This window comes from Rhipicephalus sanguineus, chromosome 2, assembly GCF_013339695.2.
Source record: "Rhipicephalus sanguineus isolate Rsan-2018 chromosome 2, BIME_Rsan_1.4, whole genome shotgun sequence".
Lineage (NCBI taxonomy): Eukaryota > Metazoa > Arthropoda > Arachnida > Ixodida > Ixodidae > Rhipicephalus > Rhipicephalus sanguineus.
In genome coordinates, this window is record NC_051177.1 from 80,063,462 (window position 1) to 80,082,584 (window position 19,123).

Genomic DNA, 19,123 nt, shown 5'->3' on the forward strand with positions numbered 1-19,123 from the left:
ACTTCGTAGGAGAAGCTTGTTGTCGATTGTCTGTGACAAACACTTGTCGCGTATGGGGACACTGTCGTCCCACACAGCTGTGACATCGGACACATGTCCACTATTATAAAGTGCGGCTCCTTTGCGCACACTGTTGCCGCAAAAGTAATTATCTGGGACGCGCACAACCGGCGAATCGCACGCGCGCAAATGAGGCGTCTGCTACGCGACCCGCGAGCGGTTCCAACGGCCGCCGCTACGCGGCTTTCAGTGGCGCCCCTATAGGCGCTGCGCATCGCGGATTGGCAAACCCATGGCCAGCACGCTGCTCATGCTGCCCGCCCTCTATGCTGATGCTGCGCGTTTCTACGAGTATAATTCTGAAGCGCAGTTAGTGTTCTCGTGCACACTTGACAAAAACGGAGATCCGCAACAAAATGAAGCTGCTGTGTTCATATTTAACAAGGTTTCATTATCTGAAGCAGCACTTCTATTATGTAAACTGTGCTAATGAAATTCGATGTGCAGCTTCAAGCACAAACTGTTTCAACGTATAATGTTCCTACTGACTTTCTGGCTGGAATGTTCTATTATAACGCTGTATCTGGCAAGAACTCAATCTTTTCTACCTAAACTATGTTATGTACAATGAAGTTATTATAATATGTTCAATTGTTTTCAACTTACCCGAGGCTTGGAGACCAAGCACTAAAAGAAGCCATGCTAATTATGCCTTTAGTGCCGAGCACATCGCTTTCTTGTGCAATGATTAATTAAGGCAGTACTGTTTTTCATAACAGCTAAAGTACTTTAGCCTTTCCATTAATATTGGGGTGGCTGATGTTCAGTACTTCGAACAGGTAGATCCGGGAAAAACTTATTTAGCAGAGCGACATCGGTTTTCGATTTTAAGCAAAATAAAATTATTGCGTTCGGAGTCTATCTCTCGCGGAGTTTCGCAGTTTAATATCCGCTTATTGGTCAATATTTCAGTACATCAGAGATCGGAGCTGACCTGGGCATAGGGCACGAGGCAAGTTCTCAACCGACGTGCTCTCTGCTGTTTGCCAGAATGATTGGGAACCTTAATTAGTCTCCTTAATTGTATTTCAAGGTAGAAGAGTCAAGCTATTCTCTTTGGCTATTGCGTATACAGATAAAGCTCAACGTCTTTGTTCAATTCGCTATCGAAAGTACATGACGCAATTGCCTCGCCACACGCTCTGAGAAAAATTGTTTGCTGCGTTCTGAATGCCCAAGCTCGTGAAAATCAAATTTAATCAAAGACTCGAGTTTGAAACCGTCACATATAGTACAGTTTGTTTCTGTGCCACAATCAGCTCCTTCATCCGCGGGCGTTTAAATGTCATGGTTAGTGAAACGGCCATTGATTGCAAGACCTCGGCTTAGCGCTGGACATCGGCAGGTTTATCGCGAAAGGAAAGTTCGTAAGAAGGAATGCCAAAGAATAGAACAGAAAAAACAAACCAAATACGAACAAAAATTTCTACGCACCCAGTATGATCCATTTTGGGCCTCAATATACTGCAGCTTCAGCTGTATACAGTTTCAGCCTACATGCTCATAGCATGGCGTCACAGGCCATTTCTAGATCCTTATCTAGTTTTTTGAGTGCTACCTATTGATATCAATTCAAATTGATATCATTAATTATTAATTAATTAACTATTAATTTCAGCATTAGTTCCTTTTGTAGAGTGCGAATATATGCAAAAAGAACGAAAGAGGACGAATGGCAAGAAATGGATGAAACAACCACTTCAAGTGCACTGCCGTGACTGATTTCTACGCAGAAGCCAACCATACAAATATTCTCCAGGCATCGCTGAAAAGCGAAGGTAACACATCTTGTCTCAGTATACATTTGAACATAGATCCTGAATACTACACACTTTATTTGAAAATCAGAGTTTCCATAAAACGAAAATCTATGACGGCTCAATCAGTCTTATTTTTTGTTCCCGCTTATCAGCCGCGAAAATGCAAAAAAAAAAAGTGAGGTGACTCTCACATGCAGGCACCTGAAAGCGTATCAGTGAATGTCGTCCAGTAGGCCTCTCCGTTTCTCTAACGAATAAAGCAGCATCGGTTTTGTGACCTAATTTCTTCATTCCCTTTCAGTATTTCTTCTTTTCTGTTGCGGAGGCGCCCTCGTAAGTGGTGAGGGCGACATGCTAAAATTAAGACTGTTCAAGGAGCTTGTAAGAACGCTATTTGCTCAGGAATTATGTCTATTTTCTTAGTAAAAAGCGCCGACCGCTGCTAAATGTGTGCCGCACGAATCTTGTACCACATTTGGCCAGGAACGTCGGATTTGCCAAACAGCAGCACAAACCATACGCGTCCCGTCTTTGAAGATTGGCATGCGCCTCGCTTCGTATTCGGGAAAATGAGGCCCAGCTATGTTGCTATAGCATAGTCCCACCACAGGGTTTACCACGAGTTCCTCCTCGGCCGTTTCATCATTAGAGATAGGAATGACAAAAATTGGCTTCTGGATAATTGGGGAGCAAAGTGAAAGTTTGCGATAGAGAAAATATACAAATAAAGAGAACGGCATCGATTGTGTATATCATAGTATGCGCCACGGTAACGACACCATGGGTGGGTTTAGGAAAGTGGCAGTATTTCCTAAATGATTCGCCGAAGCTTTTGGCATCTCCCGCTCAATTTTCCACAGCAAGCAATGACTGCGCATGCACTGAATCCGAGAACAGTGAATCCGCCTGTTTGAGTAAAAGTATGACGGGGATATCTTCACTCCGAGTTGTAGGATTTCCTCTTGACAGCGCTCTTTCCTTACGCGACTAAATTGCCTTCCATATCCTTGTTCCACCAGTTGCCATTAAAATTCGAGAGGATGAGATTATAATCACATTGCGAGAGAGTGACATTACGATCTGACGTCCCGGTCACATAATGTCAAATTTAGCGAACTTTGTTATTTGCCTCTGTATGTTTGCAATAGACATTTAACTTTTTCTGCAATAAAGATGGTGGGGCGCTTGCATACAGCCTATTGAGAGTAAAAGTTTTGTTGGTTAATTTTCTTTCAGGTCTTACTTATTTCTTGGATTTTTCGCACTTCCTTCTTATCGTTAAACACTCTTAGGTTTTTTGCCGGCTCATATCGTCTACGGGTTTTGTTGTCGATGTTTTAACCGTTATCGTTTGAGCGACTCTGCGAGGCCACGCTACTATTCTCGGGGATTGCTTATCCTCGAGCTCCTCGCACATAAATGCACGACGCAAGTGCGTTACATGGCAAGCTCGCCTATAAACAACAACAACAACAACAACGTCGCAATACTTGACTAACCTTGAGTTACACCTATTATTTAACTGAAAACAGCAGTCATGCGCACAATATAGAAACTTGACTATACATTTGAAGGTACCTAGAACCCATTTTATTTGCATTTTTGCTGAAGCAACCTTGCATTGCTGTTAAAAGACGGGGCGTGCTAACACGTACACAAGAGAGAAGTCAGGGCAACACAAGCACCGACTAACAACTGAAAAGGCTCACAGGGGCGGAAAAGAAAGTAGGCATAAAAAAATCTATCTGCGCATGTCCGTGCAAGAGACGATACATATCAATCCGGCACACGTCATAGTGATAGCACATGCATGAGCCGACCGTCGATAAACTTGCATAAAGAACAAATCAAATTCACGAACACTTAGACTGCTTACGTAGACCCCCACGCGTGCCGGATTGATAGGTATCACTTCTTTCCTGAGCATGCGCAGAATTTTTTTTCTGCCTATTTTTTTTTACACCGCTGTCCGCCTTTTCAGTAGTTAGTCGGCGTTTGTGTTGTCCTGACTTCTCTCTTGTGTACGTGTTCAACTAGCTCTGCTTTCTGTTATTCTAAGTTTGTATCGCTGCAACTGAAGTGCACTCGGTAGAGAATCTCATTAAAGTACGGTCTCAGCCAGAGCTAAACGACGTCTGCACGCAAAAAGAAGTACCGTGAGAAATGCTGCGGGGCTCTTTCCTCTACATTACAGCCAAATATACTCATCCGAGTGTCCGTCGTCCATTCGTGCGAGTGTCCCCAATCGGCGAATTTCGTTTGGTTCTTTCGCTGCACATAACCGCTTTAGCGTGAGCTCGTTGCCTCAAAACGACCATTCCTAATGGAACGTCCAGCGGTTGCACGCAAAAGTGCTTCGTGTACGCGCATAAAATACCTACAAGCTCGGTTCACGTATTTCACGCACTGCAGCTCCTTTTTGCTTCTATGCCGATTTGCTGCTTGAGCCGCGTTCCGAATCGCCCTTCTTTGTTAATTCTAGTCTTTTGTATATGCACTCTCATATTTGCCTTTGTTATGACGAAAGTCATTTTTATACTCGTAGCGGAGCCTCTGTTTTATTCTATATGGTTTAACAATTCTAGATACCTGTGAGTTTTTTTGCAAAAGTGAAGACAGCAGAATTTTGTGTCAGTGACAAGTAAGATGTACCTATTTTACGGAGGACAAGCCAAGCAGGATATAACTACCAATGAACCAGCGTGGTGGCCAAGTGGTTATGGTGCTTCGCTGCTGACCCGAAGGTCGCGGGATCGAATCTCGGCTGCAGCGGCCGCATTTCGATGGAGGCAAAAGCCTAGTGGCCTGTGTGCTTACAGTTGAGTGTACGTTAAAGAACTCCAGGTGATCGAAATTTCTGGAGCCCTCCACTGCTCTTCTCTCATAATATTATCGTGGTTTTAAGATGTAAAACCCGAACAATTATTATTATAACCACTAAGCTGGATTCGTGGACGGCATGCATCACGGTGTCAGTGTGCATTCATTTTTGGCGGCACTGGAAAGGTATTGCGAAAGTTCCTGTTGCACTCGCGAAACCCCACGCACAGCACGCAAGCACAACGAAGCAGAACGTACCCTCAGATTTACGCATCGCTTTAAGGATTTCACACGCACCAACACGTAACCTGGACAAAAAAACGTTCGACTTCCTTTGTTCTTTTCTATAACACTTAGCGCCAGTGCTCGATAGCCGGCTGTCCTTAATGTACGCGTGCCGTGACAAGCCATTCGTGCGCTCCTGTCGCTTGCTTCCGTGTCGACGCGGTCTCCAATCACGCTCCATCGAGCTCTGGATCACCACACCGATCACCCAGATTACAGTCTCCTGTACTGCGCTGGAGACTCGATCCCTTCTTGCCCAGGCAATCAAGCAAAAGGAGTGAGACGCATAAGACAACTTCTTTTTTCTCTCTGTGCCATAAGTGGATTCAGCTAGGCAATCTAGGAGGAAAAAATTGGCCGCGTATCTGCGTGCTTCGCTGCAAATGTCGTCTAAAGACGATAGAAGAGGCGCTGCGTGAGATATGGACGCCATCTGGCAATACGTCGGGAAACATGAGTGCTGTGTTGCGGGCTGGTAGTCCCGGCGCAGCGGCAGGCGAAGACCGGCGGTGACCAACGCGACAGGTGGGGACGCCGGCCAGCCCGAACACGCTGTTTGGCGCGATGCGCCGAAGGAGAAGAAACGTCCGCACTCAACGAGTACTCTCTACAAACTCTCTTACTTACACGTCGCCTGGGTAAAACAGGAATGCCAGAGCGGCGCCCCCTGTCATTCGTACAATGCAATACTCAACCGAAACCGAAACACAACATGAGCTTGTGCAGAGGGCACGGAGGAAGACAAGTTTCAGCGCAGTCGCATTTTCAGCGCACCTTAAGAAACTAGGGTTGTAACATTGTACCCTTACAAAAATATGTTTAGATAGTCTATATAAAGTTTGTAGACATCTGTCTATAAAATCAATTGACGTTCTATAGTTGAGTTCTTTAGACTGGTCTATAGACAGTCTATGGAATAGTGGCCACACTCGTTTTTATAGACCAGTCTACAAGAAAGTCTAAGTCTATAGATTGGCTATAGAAGGTCTGTAGATTAATAAAAATTCATGCGTTTAAACCGATGTCTGCAGAATGTCTATAAACAAAAGTCTATAGGCTCATATAAATCTACTTTGGTTTACTTTTGTCTATAAAATATCCACAGACAAATGTCTGTAGATTATCCATAGGCTATTCCTATGACCGAGTATATAGAGTGTCTACGGACTTATTACCTCACAAATATACTGTGGTCTACAGATTGCCTAGAGGCAGTTCCTGTAGATTAGTGATGTATAAATTTATCCCAATAAATTCTGGAAAAGAAAACGAGGCACAGCACACAGAAAAGAATGACAAGCACAAGCGCTGACTTACAACAGAGCTTTAATCAGAAAAAGATACAAAAATATAAAAACTTACGACAAAGCATGCGCGAAAAACAAATGCAGACCCATTTTTGCATACAATGTAACGAAGCTACTTCTCCGTTAATAGAACTTTTACTAGACAGACGATGTATGGTTCATCAAACAAAGAAAATATGGAGTGGCAGGACCAATATTTGCCCCAATTTTTTTCACACAGATACAGCAACAAGGAGAGCATGCACTCGCTTAACAAGTTTAATTGAACTGAAGCTCACATCCACCAACGATAATTTACATATGCGTGGTGTGCTACTTCGAATGAATTAAGTTTGTAGTTGTATGTGTGTACTTACTGTTACTACCAGTTCAAAACGTGTTTCAGACAAATGAATTGCCTTACAGTGAGCCTCGTGTACAAACCTAATGAACGAGCGAATGGGAATTCTTTCGAGGGCCTCGTTTCTTGGGTAGACACAACCAAATTAATCGAACAGACAATTAAGCCAGGGAAAGCATAGCGGACATTAATTGTCGTCTTTAAAGGGGCACTGAAGAGCAAAACGATTTTTCTCATATTAGTAAATTACTCTTTCACAATACCAAAACCACCACGCTTGCTGCGAGAAGATGCTTAGTAAGCACGAAAATACGCAAAAACAAAATGTGGGTGGCGACGCCACCTTGAAGTTTCCACACCGCCGTGACGTTACATGTTTTGACGGCGCCTAATCGGTAAAAATGAAGTGCATTGCCCTCTGAGGGGGCCAGAGACTTGACATACCAAGTTTGGGGTAATTTTATTCAGCAAATGGCGCCAAAATAAGATAAATACACTTTGAAATCAGTGACGTCACGCGGGAAGATTTCGGCGCGAAATTTAAAAATGAAACTTTGACCTTGGTTTTCTCTACTATTAATAAACCTATGGTGGCGAAATTAACGACATTAGAGTTTTCAGAGCCCAATTTATCGATCTAAACCGATTCATTGTTTCTCTGTAGTGTCCCTTTAATTGTAGTGTAGTAATAATGGCGTACGTTGAAATTGATTACAGTGGACGAAAACTCACCCTTTACGTCGGTGGGATCTGAATCCACACCCTTCTAGTTACACGTCTGGCGCTTCCCCGTTTATTTCGTTGGGTACTTATGTATTTGTTATCCCTAGGAGTCTCAGCCAGCACCGCACGTAGCCCAGGTGGCGAGTTTGGAACATTCATTTTTGACAGAGGGCATCACGTGGCACTTGATCTTAGCACCACGTAATAATAATATCTGGGGTTTAACGTCCCAAAACCACGATATGATTATGAGAGACGCCGTACTGGAGGGCTCCGGAAATTTGGACCACCTGGGATTCTTTAACCTGCACCTAAATCTAAGTACACGGGCCTCAAACATTTTCGCCTCCATCGAAAATGCAGCCGCCGCGGCCGAGATTCGATCCCGCGACCTTCGAATCAGCAGTCGAGCGCCATAACCACTAGACCACCGCGGCGGGGTCTTAGCACCACGTAGCAGCTGACCAATAAACCCTCGCATGTTAACTTGATGCTCCAAGTCTACCGGGGCGACGTCCTCGCTGAATCTACGAAAGAAGGGGATCTTTTCGATCGTTTTGGTTGTGTATAAAAAAGAAACGAGGCCCTCCAAAAATCCCCTTTTTTTCTTTCATTCACCGCGAAGTCCTTGCCCCGGCTGACTTATGCCTCAAGTTCGCATGCGACGTTTTATCGGTCAGCTGCCGCCTCATGGAAAGATCGCGTGCCACGTGACAAACTCTGGCAAAGAAGCGTGTTCCACACTCACCGCCTTGAGTACGAGTGGCACTGGCTAACACTCCAAGGGACTACACATACGTAAATGCCCAGCAAAGCGTACGGCGAAGCGCTTTCCGTCGTAGCTCAATCGGTTGAGCATCGGCGTTTAGATACCATCAACGCAAAGGGCGATTTTCCGTTCACTTTATTCCATTTAAATTTAGGCCATTATTACTACACTACAGTTAAAGCCAACAATTAAAGTCCGCTATGCTTTCCCTTGGCTAATCGATTGATTTGGTTGTGTCTGTACACACCCAAGAGCTACGATCCGCGACAGACATACTAAAATCTTTAATATAGAACAATTACGTCCATTCTTTGCAAAAACGAGCGCGGCACCGTAGACGGCGACGCAGCTACAAACACATAGCCTCTGAGCAGCATGGCGTATGCATGACCGCGCCGTGTGTGTACATGTGTCTCTCTATCTGCACACCCGTCTACTTTTATAAAGTTGATTTGCACGTTAGTTAACTATAACCATGCTTATAACAATAATTGATGGGGTTTAACATCCAAAAACCACGATTATGAGCGACGCCGTAGTGGAGGGCTCCAGAAATTTTGACCACCCGGGGTTCTTTATACGTGCACCTAAATCTAAGAACACGGGCCTCAAGCACTTCGCGAGCCCTCAAGCAAAGCGACCGCCGCGGCCGCGATTCGATCTCCGCGACCTGTGGGTCAGCAGTCGAGCACCTTAACAACTATATATTTAGACCACCGTGGCGGGTAACTATGCTTATTGAACGATAACGTCTGTTGCATTTCCACCATAGAAAGGGTACGGGGCGACCAGTAATGTTTAAAAGCAGACTCAATTTTATAGTGACAAGGCATGTGCACGTCATTTCATGCAAGGATGCCGCATTGCATACAGTCAAGGAAGAAGGGCGAAACAACACAAGGCCTGCATAACACAAGCATAGCATCGCGCAATGCAACGCGTGTTCTTCAGGCTGTTTTTAGCTCTAATCGACGCACGGCAACGGCTCCGCGGAAGCGTATAACGAACACCACAGAAGGCAGAGACACTAGTACAAGGCATACTTTCGTATCAAACACTTCCTCTTGCACACCATCTCTATTATGGCAGCTCGCCGCTCGGGCAATCTTACCTACACAAAGTCGTCATGCACAGTCACGCGATTTGGCAACGTTCTTCAACTCACCGAAGAGCGATATTCGCTGTGGCGACAGTCTCGTCAAAAGGCGCGCGCTTGTGATCTCGTTCAAAGCTTCGCGCTCGTTGGGGCTACGACAACACATGGCCGTCAACGATTCCATGTCAAACAACGATGCGTCCGTCCCGGCACGCGGTGTAAGTACGTGTCCATTCCACGACTTCCAGCGACGATACCGGCACGTAATATTAATCAACGTGGTAAAAATACATGCGCGCAACAAACTTATTTCGGCATTACACACTGCGCTGCAACAACCTCTTTCACAACGACCCTCTGATGCGTCAACTGCATCATCTGCCTGAACCAGCCTGAACGGCTTAAACGTCAGTGCGCCTGCGCGTCCCCTGGTTTGAACTGATTGGCTCTCGCTCAGCGAGCGATTTGAAACTGATTTGCAGCTGCGCGCCCTCTTCCGTTCGTTTGCCGCACCGGTTCTCGCTTTTCTCCCCTTCCTTATCGTGTTCGCTCGCGCGCCTTCACGATTCAAGGCGAAATCCCATATGCGCAAAAATTCACGCGACAGCGACGAGCGATGTTATGAGCGACGAAACGAGCCGTTCGCGCGACGTGTTGCGTGGTCGATTTCGCGCGATCACTCGGTTTTTCAGATTTGGAACCCGTCGCATGTCCGTCGCTCGTCGCCCGGAAGTGCTGTGCTCAAGCAGCCAATAGCAAAACACCGGAATAAGATGCATCAGTGACGTATTGCTGATTGCCGCCACTTTCTTATCGACGCACATCTGGCACATCAACAACAACGTTCATCAACATGACCAACGGCAACGAGCGCAATGTTGACGTTGTTGAACGCGAACGCTGGGACCCGCGCCGTCTGTGACGCGGCTTGGCAGCACGTAGCAGTAGTGATGCGATCGAAAAAAATGCTGCAAGACAATGATAAACATTTTATGTACCATTATGCAACAAAACATCGTATTTTACCTTGCATACCGCTGAGAACGGGCCACTTTTGGTACGAGTAAACGCCCTCACGCCAGCAACAGTGGAGATCGCTCGCCGAGGGCGTCGCGTGAATGGGGGTTTGCCCATCCCAGTGGCCCATCCAAGCGACCGCTTCCGCGACGACGATCTATGTCGCGTCGCTCGTCGCTGTCGCGTGCATTTTCGCGTATATGGGGTTTGGCCTTCACGGCAGTGCCTGAACGAAAAAGCAACTTCTTAGTGGGGAGGCCGCTTCTGAGCGATTCTTCAATTGTATTTCCAGTGCTTGCTGTTTAAACATACCGTTCGTGGACCATTCGTGTACAGGATATGTAACGAACGGTCCGTTTTTACTACTATCTGTAACAGCTGTTGCCCTCACGGCCGTGTCTGTGTGTATGATCACAAGCATGTGGAAAACTTGAGCCTTTGACAGCAAGTGTCCGCAGTGCCGAGTGATATCTCTTTGAAATTTGCACCGAGCCAGTGTCACCATCGATGCCTCGCCCTTAGGGCGATTCAGTTGCAAGTTCTTTCTTATTAATGTTCCCTGTTAATTTAAATTAATGTATTCTAAGCGGGAGATGTAAGCAAGTGCATACCCACATTATCAATTTGAAATCGCTTACTGAAACACGATTTAATATTACATTGCACGTCGTCGTAATAAAAACAGAAAAATGCATATTTGTTGAAGAACATCTTAATTAACATATTACCTTCTGAAAATGTCGTGAAAATGAACAAATATAATGAGCTAGCGAAAGGGCCACAGCTAATTCACAAAATATTTTTAACAAATTTGGTTTCTGGGCACAGTGCTTCTTATATGAAAAGAATGGCGAAATACTGTATATTGAATAGTAACAAAAATGAAAGCACTGCAGTGGGCCCTGCTATTTGTGTCTTGAAAAAGAGCTGTTGTACTCTGTTCACTGTTTGCCCATCGTCCCGCTTCAAAGCTGTGATTTCCAATGTTCCACGAAATACATTGCCCTTTGCATTGTAGCAACGAAAGCGGAAGGAACCACACAGTCCTTGCAGTACATCCAGTCGGTGAGCCATAGAGTGCGACACAATTACTGGAAACATCTTTAGTTCTAATGTGAGCATGCGAGTTAGGAGGGGAAATATATATGTGCCATGTGCGCCAGAATGTGTTAATGAGATATACAAAAACGCATTCCTGCTCAATTTCACATTGTGGTTCAGTTAATTAATGAGCCCCCTTAGTTCTTTTTTAACATACCTTACAGCTAGGGCCCAATGGGGCAATAAGGAGTGCATGCTTAGATGTTATATAAACAAAAAGGTAGCAAAATTGCATAAAGTACACACGTCTGATAAAATTTCAATGAAAAACCTTATTTTCAGCAAACAATTACATAACTCCACTTTAGCTTCTGTCTTTAGACAGTCTATAGACTGGGATTTGACAATAGGAAATAATACCAATTTATCAACTTTTGTTTGTAGACAATCTATACACTGAGATTAGACAAAAAACAAACTTCATCAACTTAACTTTTGTCTATAGATTGTATATAGACTAACAATAGAAAAAAATGAACCATACGCTTTTTAAAACTTTTGTTTATAGACAATCTATAGAACGCAATTAGACAAAAGATGACACGCATTTATAAACTTTTGTCTATAGATTGTCAAAAGATTTTCTTTAGGCAAAATACTAAATCTACATAAAGGCGAACTCGTCTACAAGAAGTCTACAGACACTCTATAGACTGTCTAAATCCATTTTTGTAAGGGTAGGGCGAGTAGGGCCAGAAGGACCGTCACGACGAAAACCTGCCTCCTCAGTCGTATTCCGCTGGAACGTTGGTGTGGCTTCACGTTCCTCCTCCGCTCCTGGCCTTTCCACAAAGCTACTGCCTAAGTACGAAGGCCCCTACCGCGTCCTACGTCAAGCATCCCCAGTTGGTTATATGATTGAGCCTGTTCAATCATCTACGGACCGCCGTCGTCGCGGCCGCGCAACTGTTCACGTCGATCGACTGAAGCCGCATTATGACCCACCAGTTGTACCTGTTCCTTAGGTCGCCAGGATGGCTCCTTTTCCGCGGGGGAGTGATTTGTAACATGGTAGGGCGCAGACAAGAACGCCTGCGAAAGAAGAAGACGAAGACGGTTGTTGTTGGCGCTCGCGCTTGCTCGGCTTGGACCGCTGATCGCTTCAGCTGTGGCAATCTTTTAACAAACGCGTTACTGTCTCAATGTTAAACGCATACCATCAAGGTCTTTAAAATTGCGTATCTGTGTATTTTCTATTAAAGGAACACTTCATCTAATATTTACCGAATGATGTTACGCCTCAGATATGCCTAATATTTACTTTTTGATCGACAACGTTCACAAGTATGAACAGCCGTACCACTTCAAGATGGGTGGGCGGTAAGCAAGTGGTTCAACTTTGGCCGGTTGGCTGAATCGGGTGACGTGCCGACAAACAGAAAGACAGAAAGACAGACCAAAATTTCTGCGTTTAAGTTCCCCAAGAAAGACTATCGTCTTTAATAACGATGCCCTGGAGCACGGTAGTGGAAAGCACTTCACAAAAAATGAACGTATAGGTGAGAGGCTTCCACGATATGCTGATATACCGATGCGGAATCAGTAAGTGCAGCGATCTTCACCTCTTTACGCAATGCTTGAATTAAATTAGGCAATTTGAGTTCTCGAACGGGTATTACAAACGAGTAGTGGTTATACAAGTGACCCCAGGATATGCTACTCGTCTGTGAGATAGCGAATTGCTTGTTGCCCTAAATTGACGCCTGTATAAGGAGAGGCATACCAATCGAGTTGTTATCGCCCCTCCCCCCTCCCTTTTTTTTCTAATATTTCGGGCCCTTGATAACATTCCTTCGCAGCTGAATTATGTTTAGGAGCGTTGTTCAGTGTTGGTACAACCCTGTAGCGTTGTCTCGCTTTGAAGTAAGTACTTATAAGTTTTCTCTTCTTTTTTGCAGTCCAAAGGAATTTATTGTCGCACTGACGACGTGTATATTGTAACTTATTCCCTTTTTAGGATACTTTCTAACATCTTGTATTCTCAAATATATATTGACCTATTTAAGGTACATCTGCTACATTGTACAAACAATGAGAAAAAAGAAAGGGAAAAAACGCCAGGCCTGTGCTGAAACCGCAGCACAGTCACAGCGAAAGGTGGATGGATGGATGGATGTGAAACTTTATTGTAAGTCCTGAGGTGCACGACTCAACGCGCAGCGGGCCGCTCCCACGTTGGAACAGTCAGGCCAAGCCCAACCGCCGCATCGTGGGCCCTCTGGACAGCCCATAGTTGACTCTAGAAACGCCGCTCTTCCAGCTTTTGGGATTTATCCCAAAAGCTGGAAGAGCGGCGTTTCTAGAGCCGATTGTAAGCTCTCTTGGGGCTACTAATACAAGTACCCACTACGTCATAAATACAAGCAAGGTACCCACTACGCCATAAATCACAATTTGTGTGAAGTTGGGAAGCACCTACTAAGCCATTATTCGTCATTCTGCGCGGAAGCGCGGCACCAGCTGCACGTCTGTAAGGCATTATGTGCACTTTGTTGAAGCGACGACTGATGACGATGAAGAATTATGGCTCAGCCCTTTGTAATGGGTTGGAAGCTTTAAACGGCCCACCAGTTATGTAATTTGCACTGGGTGACGCCCGGTCGCTATTTCCCTCTACCGTCATGCTGTATAACATACGTTGACGTGAGAGAGAGACGGGGGGGGGGGGGGGGAAGCGAAGGACTTTACTGAGACCCCGAGGAAATGGATCATGCCCTTATGGGCTTCTTTGGCAACCAATACAAATGCACTTGCGAGGAACCCACTACGCTATAAATCATTGTAATTTTTTAGAAGTAGGGCAGCAGGCACTGTGCCATTTTTCGTCATTCTACGGAGAGCGTTGGTACCTGCTAAACGCATGTAAAGCATTATGCGCACCTTATTGATGCTGTGCCTGATGACGTTGAAGAATTATGGCAGCGCCTTTTGTAATGGGCTGGAAGCATTCAACAACCTACTCGTTGCGCAAATCGCATTGTGTGACGCCTGGTTACAGAATTCACGTTGTGCGACGCTTGGTGCTTAATTTACTCTTCTACCACGCTATATTGCATATGCTAATGTGGTTCCTTCCCGACATGAAGCCTGTATAGGACCTTTTTGCAAAGCAGTTTCAAGCACCGAGATGGCTCAGCACTCTGTTTCTGGACACCGACGCGTTCAGACGCAGCATGGCGTGCTCCGTAGGAGCGGTTAAAGGGGCCGAGTCGGACCGCGGTAACAGGAACGCTGCAATGGAAAATGACGAGTACCGTTTGATTCTGCCTAATCTGCCCAGTGGACGCTCTGTTTTAAACACTGTTTTCATGCATGGTGATGTTCGAGCAAGGCCATTTCGAGTGGAAGACTTCAGAGACACGTTGGACCACCTACGTCTGCTCCCTGAAGTAGTCGCCTTGGGTGCCTACCAGATGAACCACGTTTGGGCAGTAACCTTCAGAAGCGACGAAGGGACCAAAAGACTTCTTGCAAGCAGCGACGTTAAAGTGAAAGGTCGACGTTGTGTCGTCATCGACCCGACAAGTAAGGATCTCCGTATCAAAGTGCACTGGCTCCTGTACAACACAGCAGATGAAGACGTGAGGGCGGCGTTCCTGCCCTACGGCCGTGTCACAGACATTACTCGTGAGCGATGGCGTGTGAACGGAGTTACGGATAAAGGCTCAACAACGAGAACCGTTACTCTGAAGCTTAAAAGTGGCATTAACATCGAGGATATTCCCCATCAATTGCGAGTTGCTGGTGAACAAGCCCTTGTGGTTGTCCCGGGAAGAGCTCCACTGTGCCTGCGATGTGGAAATACTGGCCATATTCGTCGAGATTGTCGTGTACCGCGGTGCGGTCAGTGCCGACGCTACGGTCACGAGGACGCGGTCTGCGCTCGAACGTACGCAAGTGTTACGGCACCTGCGAGGACATCGGCGAGTGAGGACACTGCGGAGCTCATCATGGACGAGGCGGATGCCGAGGAGGCCGCTGGCAGCACGCCGAGGCCTGCAAGCACAGAAGACACGGAGGGACGCGCGGCTAGCGTCTCCCTTACTTCCCAAGCAGGAAAAGAGCTTATGGTAATGGACATTGCGGAAACCTCGGCGCTGGTGGCAGCGACGCCGACAGCAGAAGCAAGTAAGGGAATGGAGGACGTGACCGGAGAGAATTTGCAAGTGGATGAGTTGGCGATGGAAGCTTCCAGCGGCACAACAGGCAAACGGGCGCGGGAAGACATGGGAGACAACGGCGTTGCAGGAGACGCTGGCGTCGAAGAGCCACCAACGAAAGCACTACCACCGCGTCGATCGGCGCTGCGCCCGCGGCCTAATATCCCGCCGGACAGGCGTCCGGCGGCGCCGTCGTCTTCGTAGCATCGAGGGCGCGCCTACGGAGGAGGAACGAGGCGTGCGGCTGGCAGGCTCAGCTGCACTGAGTGGCGGAGGTGACCATCGTGCTCCCAATCTCAGTCGACCGTATACCATGGCTACGGAAAGCTTTCTCCGTTTTGCTTCACTTAACGTGCGGGGTCTCGCTAGCAGAAAGAAACAGAATCAACTGTATCGATTAGTTGTAGAGCGAGATCTCGACGTTATAGCTGTACAGGAAACCAAAGTTGAAGGAGAACAAGAGACTGGGAGCATGGTGCGGCCTTTTAGTTCACGGTTCAGTGTTTGTATAAGTCATGCCATTGGTTCCTCAGCCGGTTGTGCTTTATTTGTCCGCCAGATACAGGGGTTGGTCGTTGAATCTGTTACATCTAGTTTATCAGGGAGGTTAGTAGTATGTGATTTCAGGCACTTTTCTTCTAAATGGCGTGTAATTACTGTGTATGCACCTAATGTTCAATCCGAAAGGTGTGATTTCTTCCAATCCCTAGATAGATATTGCGATACCGACAGGCAGCTCGCAATAATGGGAGACTTTAACTGTGTGCTTTCTGCACATGACAAGACCAGCAATGCACCGTATAGGGATCCGAGTACGGTAGCCCTTAGCGATATTATAGACCGATATAGCCTTGAAGATGTGGCCGAATGTCTGGATGCGGGGCAAAACATTCATTTTACGCACTTTCAGAATTCCAGTCACGCTCGTCTGGACAGAGCTTATGTAACGGCGAGTATAATACCAATGTGTAACAAATACGTAGTCGAACCAGTCTTTTTTACGGATCACTGCCTAATCTGCTTTAATATCCGTTGTGGCGGCGCTAGACAAAGTAAGTTTTCCTGGGACCTTTGGAAGCTGAACTCACAGCTACTGGAGGATGACATTTTTAAAGAAAAGGTACTAGAACATGTCGGCAAAATTAACAAAACCAGCGAAATAACGATCGGTGCTCAGTTGGAATATTGTAAAAGTGATATTAAGATGTTGGCAATGGAAAGAGCCTGTGCAATTAAACGAGAGAAGAGAAAGGAGGAACAATTGCTAAAACATAATTTTACTGCATTGCTAGAAGAAGAAGCAAAATCACCAGGAACATTCTCGGAAGATATTCGCAAGGCTAGGCATAAGCTGGAAGTTTTTGACATTGAGCGTTATAAAGGGGCTATAATTCGAGCTCGTGCAGAAAAATTGTTGGTTGGTGAAGCACCAACAAAACGGTCACTGGGTGAAGAGAAGAGATATGCCCGCAAAAATACCATAGAGGAAATACATCATAATGGTGTCGTTTACACAGATAATAAGGGAATAGAAAACGTTTTTTCTAACTACTATCGAGATCTGTTTAAGCGATCGGAGGTTGACATAGAAATGTTTAGGGAGAAATTCTTACCTTCGATGTCAAAAGTGCCCGAAAGTCTTGTTGTAGGGTTGGAACTGCCCATTTCAAATTTGGAAGTTGAAAGAGCTATTGAGCGGCTAAACCCAGGAAAGTCACCTGGACCAGATGGGTTGAGCGCAGCCTTTTACAAAACGTTTAAGTCCGATTTGTCCCCAATTTTGACTTGTCTCTTCAATGAAGCTTACAAGTATAAGATGTTGCCTCCCACCTTTCTGACGGCGCACACTATTCTAATCCCCAAAACAGATGATAAAACTAAACTCCGCTTTATAAAATCGTATCGCCCCATTAGCTTAACAAATGTAGATTACAAGATCTTCATGAAAATATTAGCTAAGCGATTACAAGGTGTAATAAAGGAAATAGTAGGTCCACACCAGACGTGTGGAATCAAAGGACGCACAATTGCGACCAATATACATAAGGCCAGATCTGTTCTGGAGTGCTGCGATGCGACTGAGACATGTGTAGCAATGCTTCAGTTGGATTTAGAGAAAGCTTTTGATCTTGTGTCACATGATGTCCTGATGAGTGTCTTGGATTTTGTAAACGTAGGCTGCATTATCAAAGAGGGAGTGGCTATGGCATATAAGGGCTGTACAACGCAACTCATTGTTAATAAGTTGGTGGGGGCGCGCATTAACTTGCAACGCTCCGTGCGTCAGGGTTGCCCTCTTTCACCGTTGTTGTTCAGTTTGTATTTAGAGCCTTTCTGTGTGAGTGTGATGAACAGCAGTGCCATCCGCGGATTCAAACTGCATGAGAATGAAGTACGATTACTTGCATATGCTGATGATGTGGCAGTTTTTTGTTCAGATTGCGAGAGTGTTAACGAAGTAGTCTATATTGCGAAACAGTTTTGTACGGCTAGTGGAAGTTCGGTAAACTGGGAAAAGTGCTTGGGATGTTGGCTGGGGATTGGCCTTCCACTCCAGTCGTTTTTGCCAACATGCCATGGGTGAATCAGCCTGCGAAATATTTGGGTGTACCACTAGAATTTTATCGTGACAGTGAGCCGTACTGGCGGCGGCAAGCCACTGAAATGCGTGAAAAAGTGGATAAGGTTAGAGGATGGGACTTTTCTATTTTCACGCGGGCCACCATATGTAACCTTTTCTTTGTCTCTAAACTCTGGTACACATTACAGGTTTTACATTGCTCGCGTATAAACGTGCAAAAGCTGCACCGTGTGTTTGCAGTATTTATATGGGGATCAGTGTGGGAACGGTCTAGTCGCACTAATCTTTTTCGTCGTGTTCGGTTCGGTGGTCTTAGTCTGTCACATTTGTTATTAAGACAGGTCGTTAGTCGTTTTATGTTTCTGCGAGACACAAGAGACCCGTTTCTACGTGCAGTTATTCAGCTGAGGCTTGGAAGAGTTTTACCTTCACTCGTTGTCAGCTCGAACTATGTGCATGGGGCGCTCTATGGTTATCTAAAAGAAGTAGTTGGTGCATGCAATTTTTTATTGGCACGTTTCTCTAGCGAATATCTAGCGGGAGTAAAACGAAAAAGGTTGTATAGAGACCTTCTCGACATTGTTTTACCGGTACCACTTTACAGGAGTTTGTACCCTGCTGGACGTGGCGAAAATGTACTGGCCCGAGTAAAAAAAATGGCTGTCCCATCTAGTTCAAAATCATTTTTCTTTAAGCTCCATACAGGGACTCTAGAAGTTAAAACGTGGATGCATGAAAGGGGACTGTTTGTACCGTGGGGAACGCACTGTTTTCTCTGTTGTAAACCTGAAACCATCGAACATGTCTTTCTGGATTGTTGGGAAGGGGTGTTCTTCTGGGACATCCTGCAGAGAACTATAAAAAAAGATTTACCGATTGATGCCTACGGGATCAGGTTTTTACCAGTTAATGAAGAAGACGATGGAGCACCTTATGATACTGTTATGTTGCTCGGCCTTCACAGTATTTGGAAAAAGTACATGGCAGTTCGCCATGCTGATATCAATACACTGCCCATTCGTGAATATTTCCGCCAAATGATCACGAAGTTTATTGAAGAGTGTAAAACTAAAGACCCAATTCCAGAGTGGCTCGAACATCTTG

At 45.6% G+C, this 19,123-nt stretch overlaps 1 protein-coding gene across 1 annotated transcript; it reads left to right on the forward strand.

Annotated features, from left to right (window-relative positions):
• The first annotated feature begins 14,451 nt into the window (after positions 1 to 14,451).
• On the forward strand, positions 14,452 to 15,642 carry LOC119381696 (uncharacterized). The gene has a single exon (XM_037649467.1). The coding sequence runs from the start codon at positions 14,452 to 14,454 to the stop codon at positions 15,640 to 15,642; it is 1,191 nt and encodes a 396-aa protein (XP_037505395.1).
• The last annotated feature ends 3,481 nt before the right edge of the window (positions 15,643 to 19,123 follow it).

Excerpts from the sequence above, each read along its gene's own strand:
- LOC119381696 (XM_037649467.1), top strand. The coding sequence starts at position 14,452 with ATGGCGTGCTCCGTAGGAGCGGTTAAAGGGGCCGAGTCGGACCGCGGT.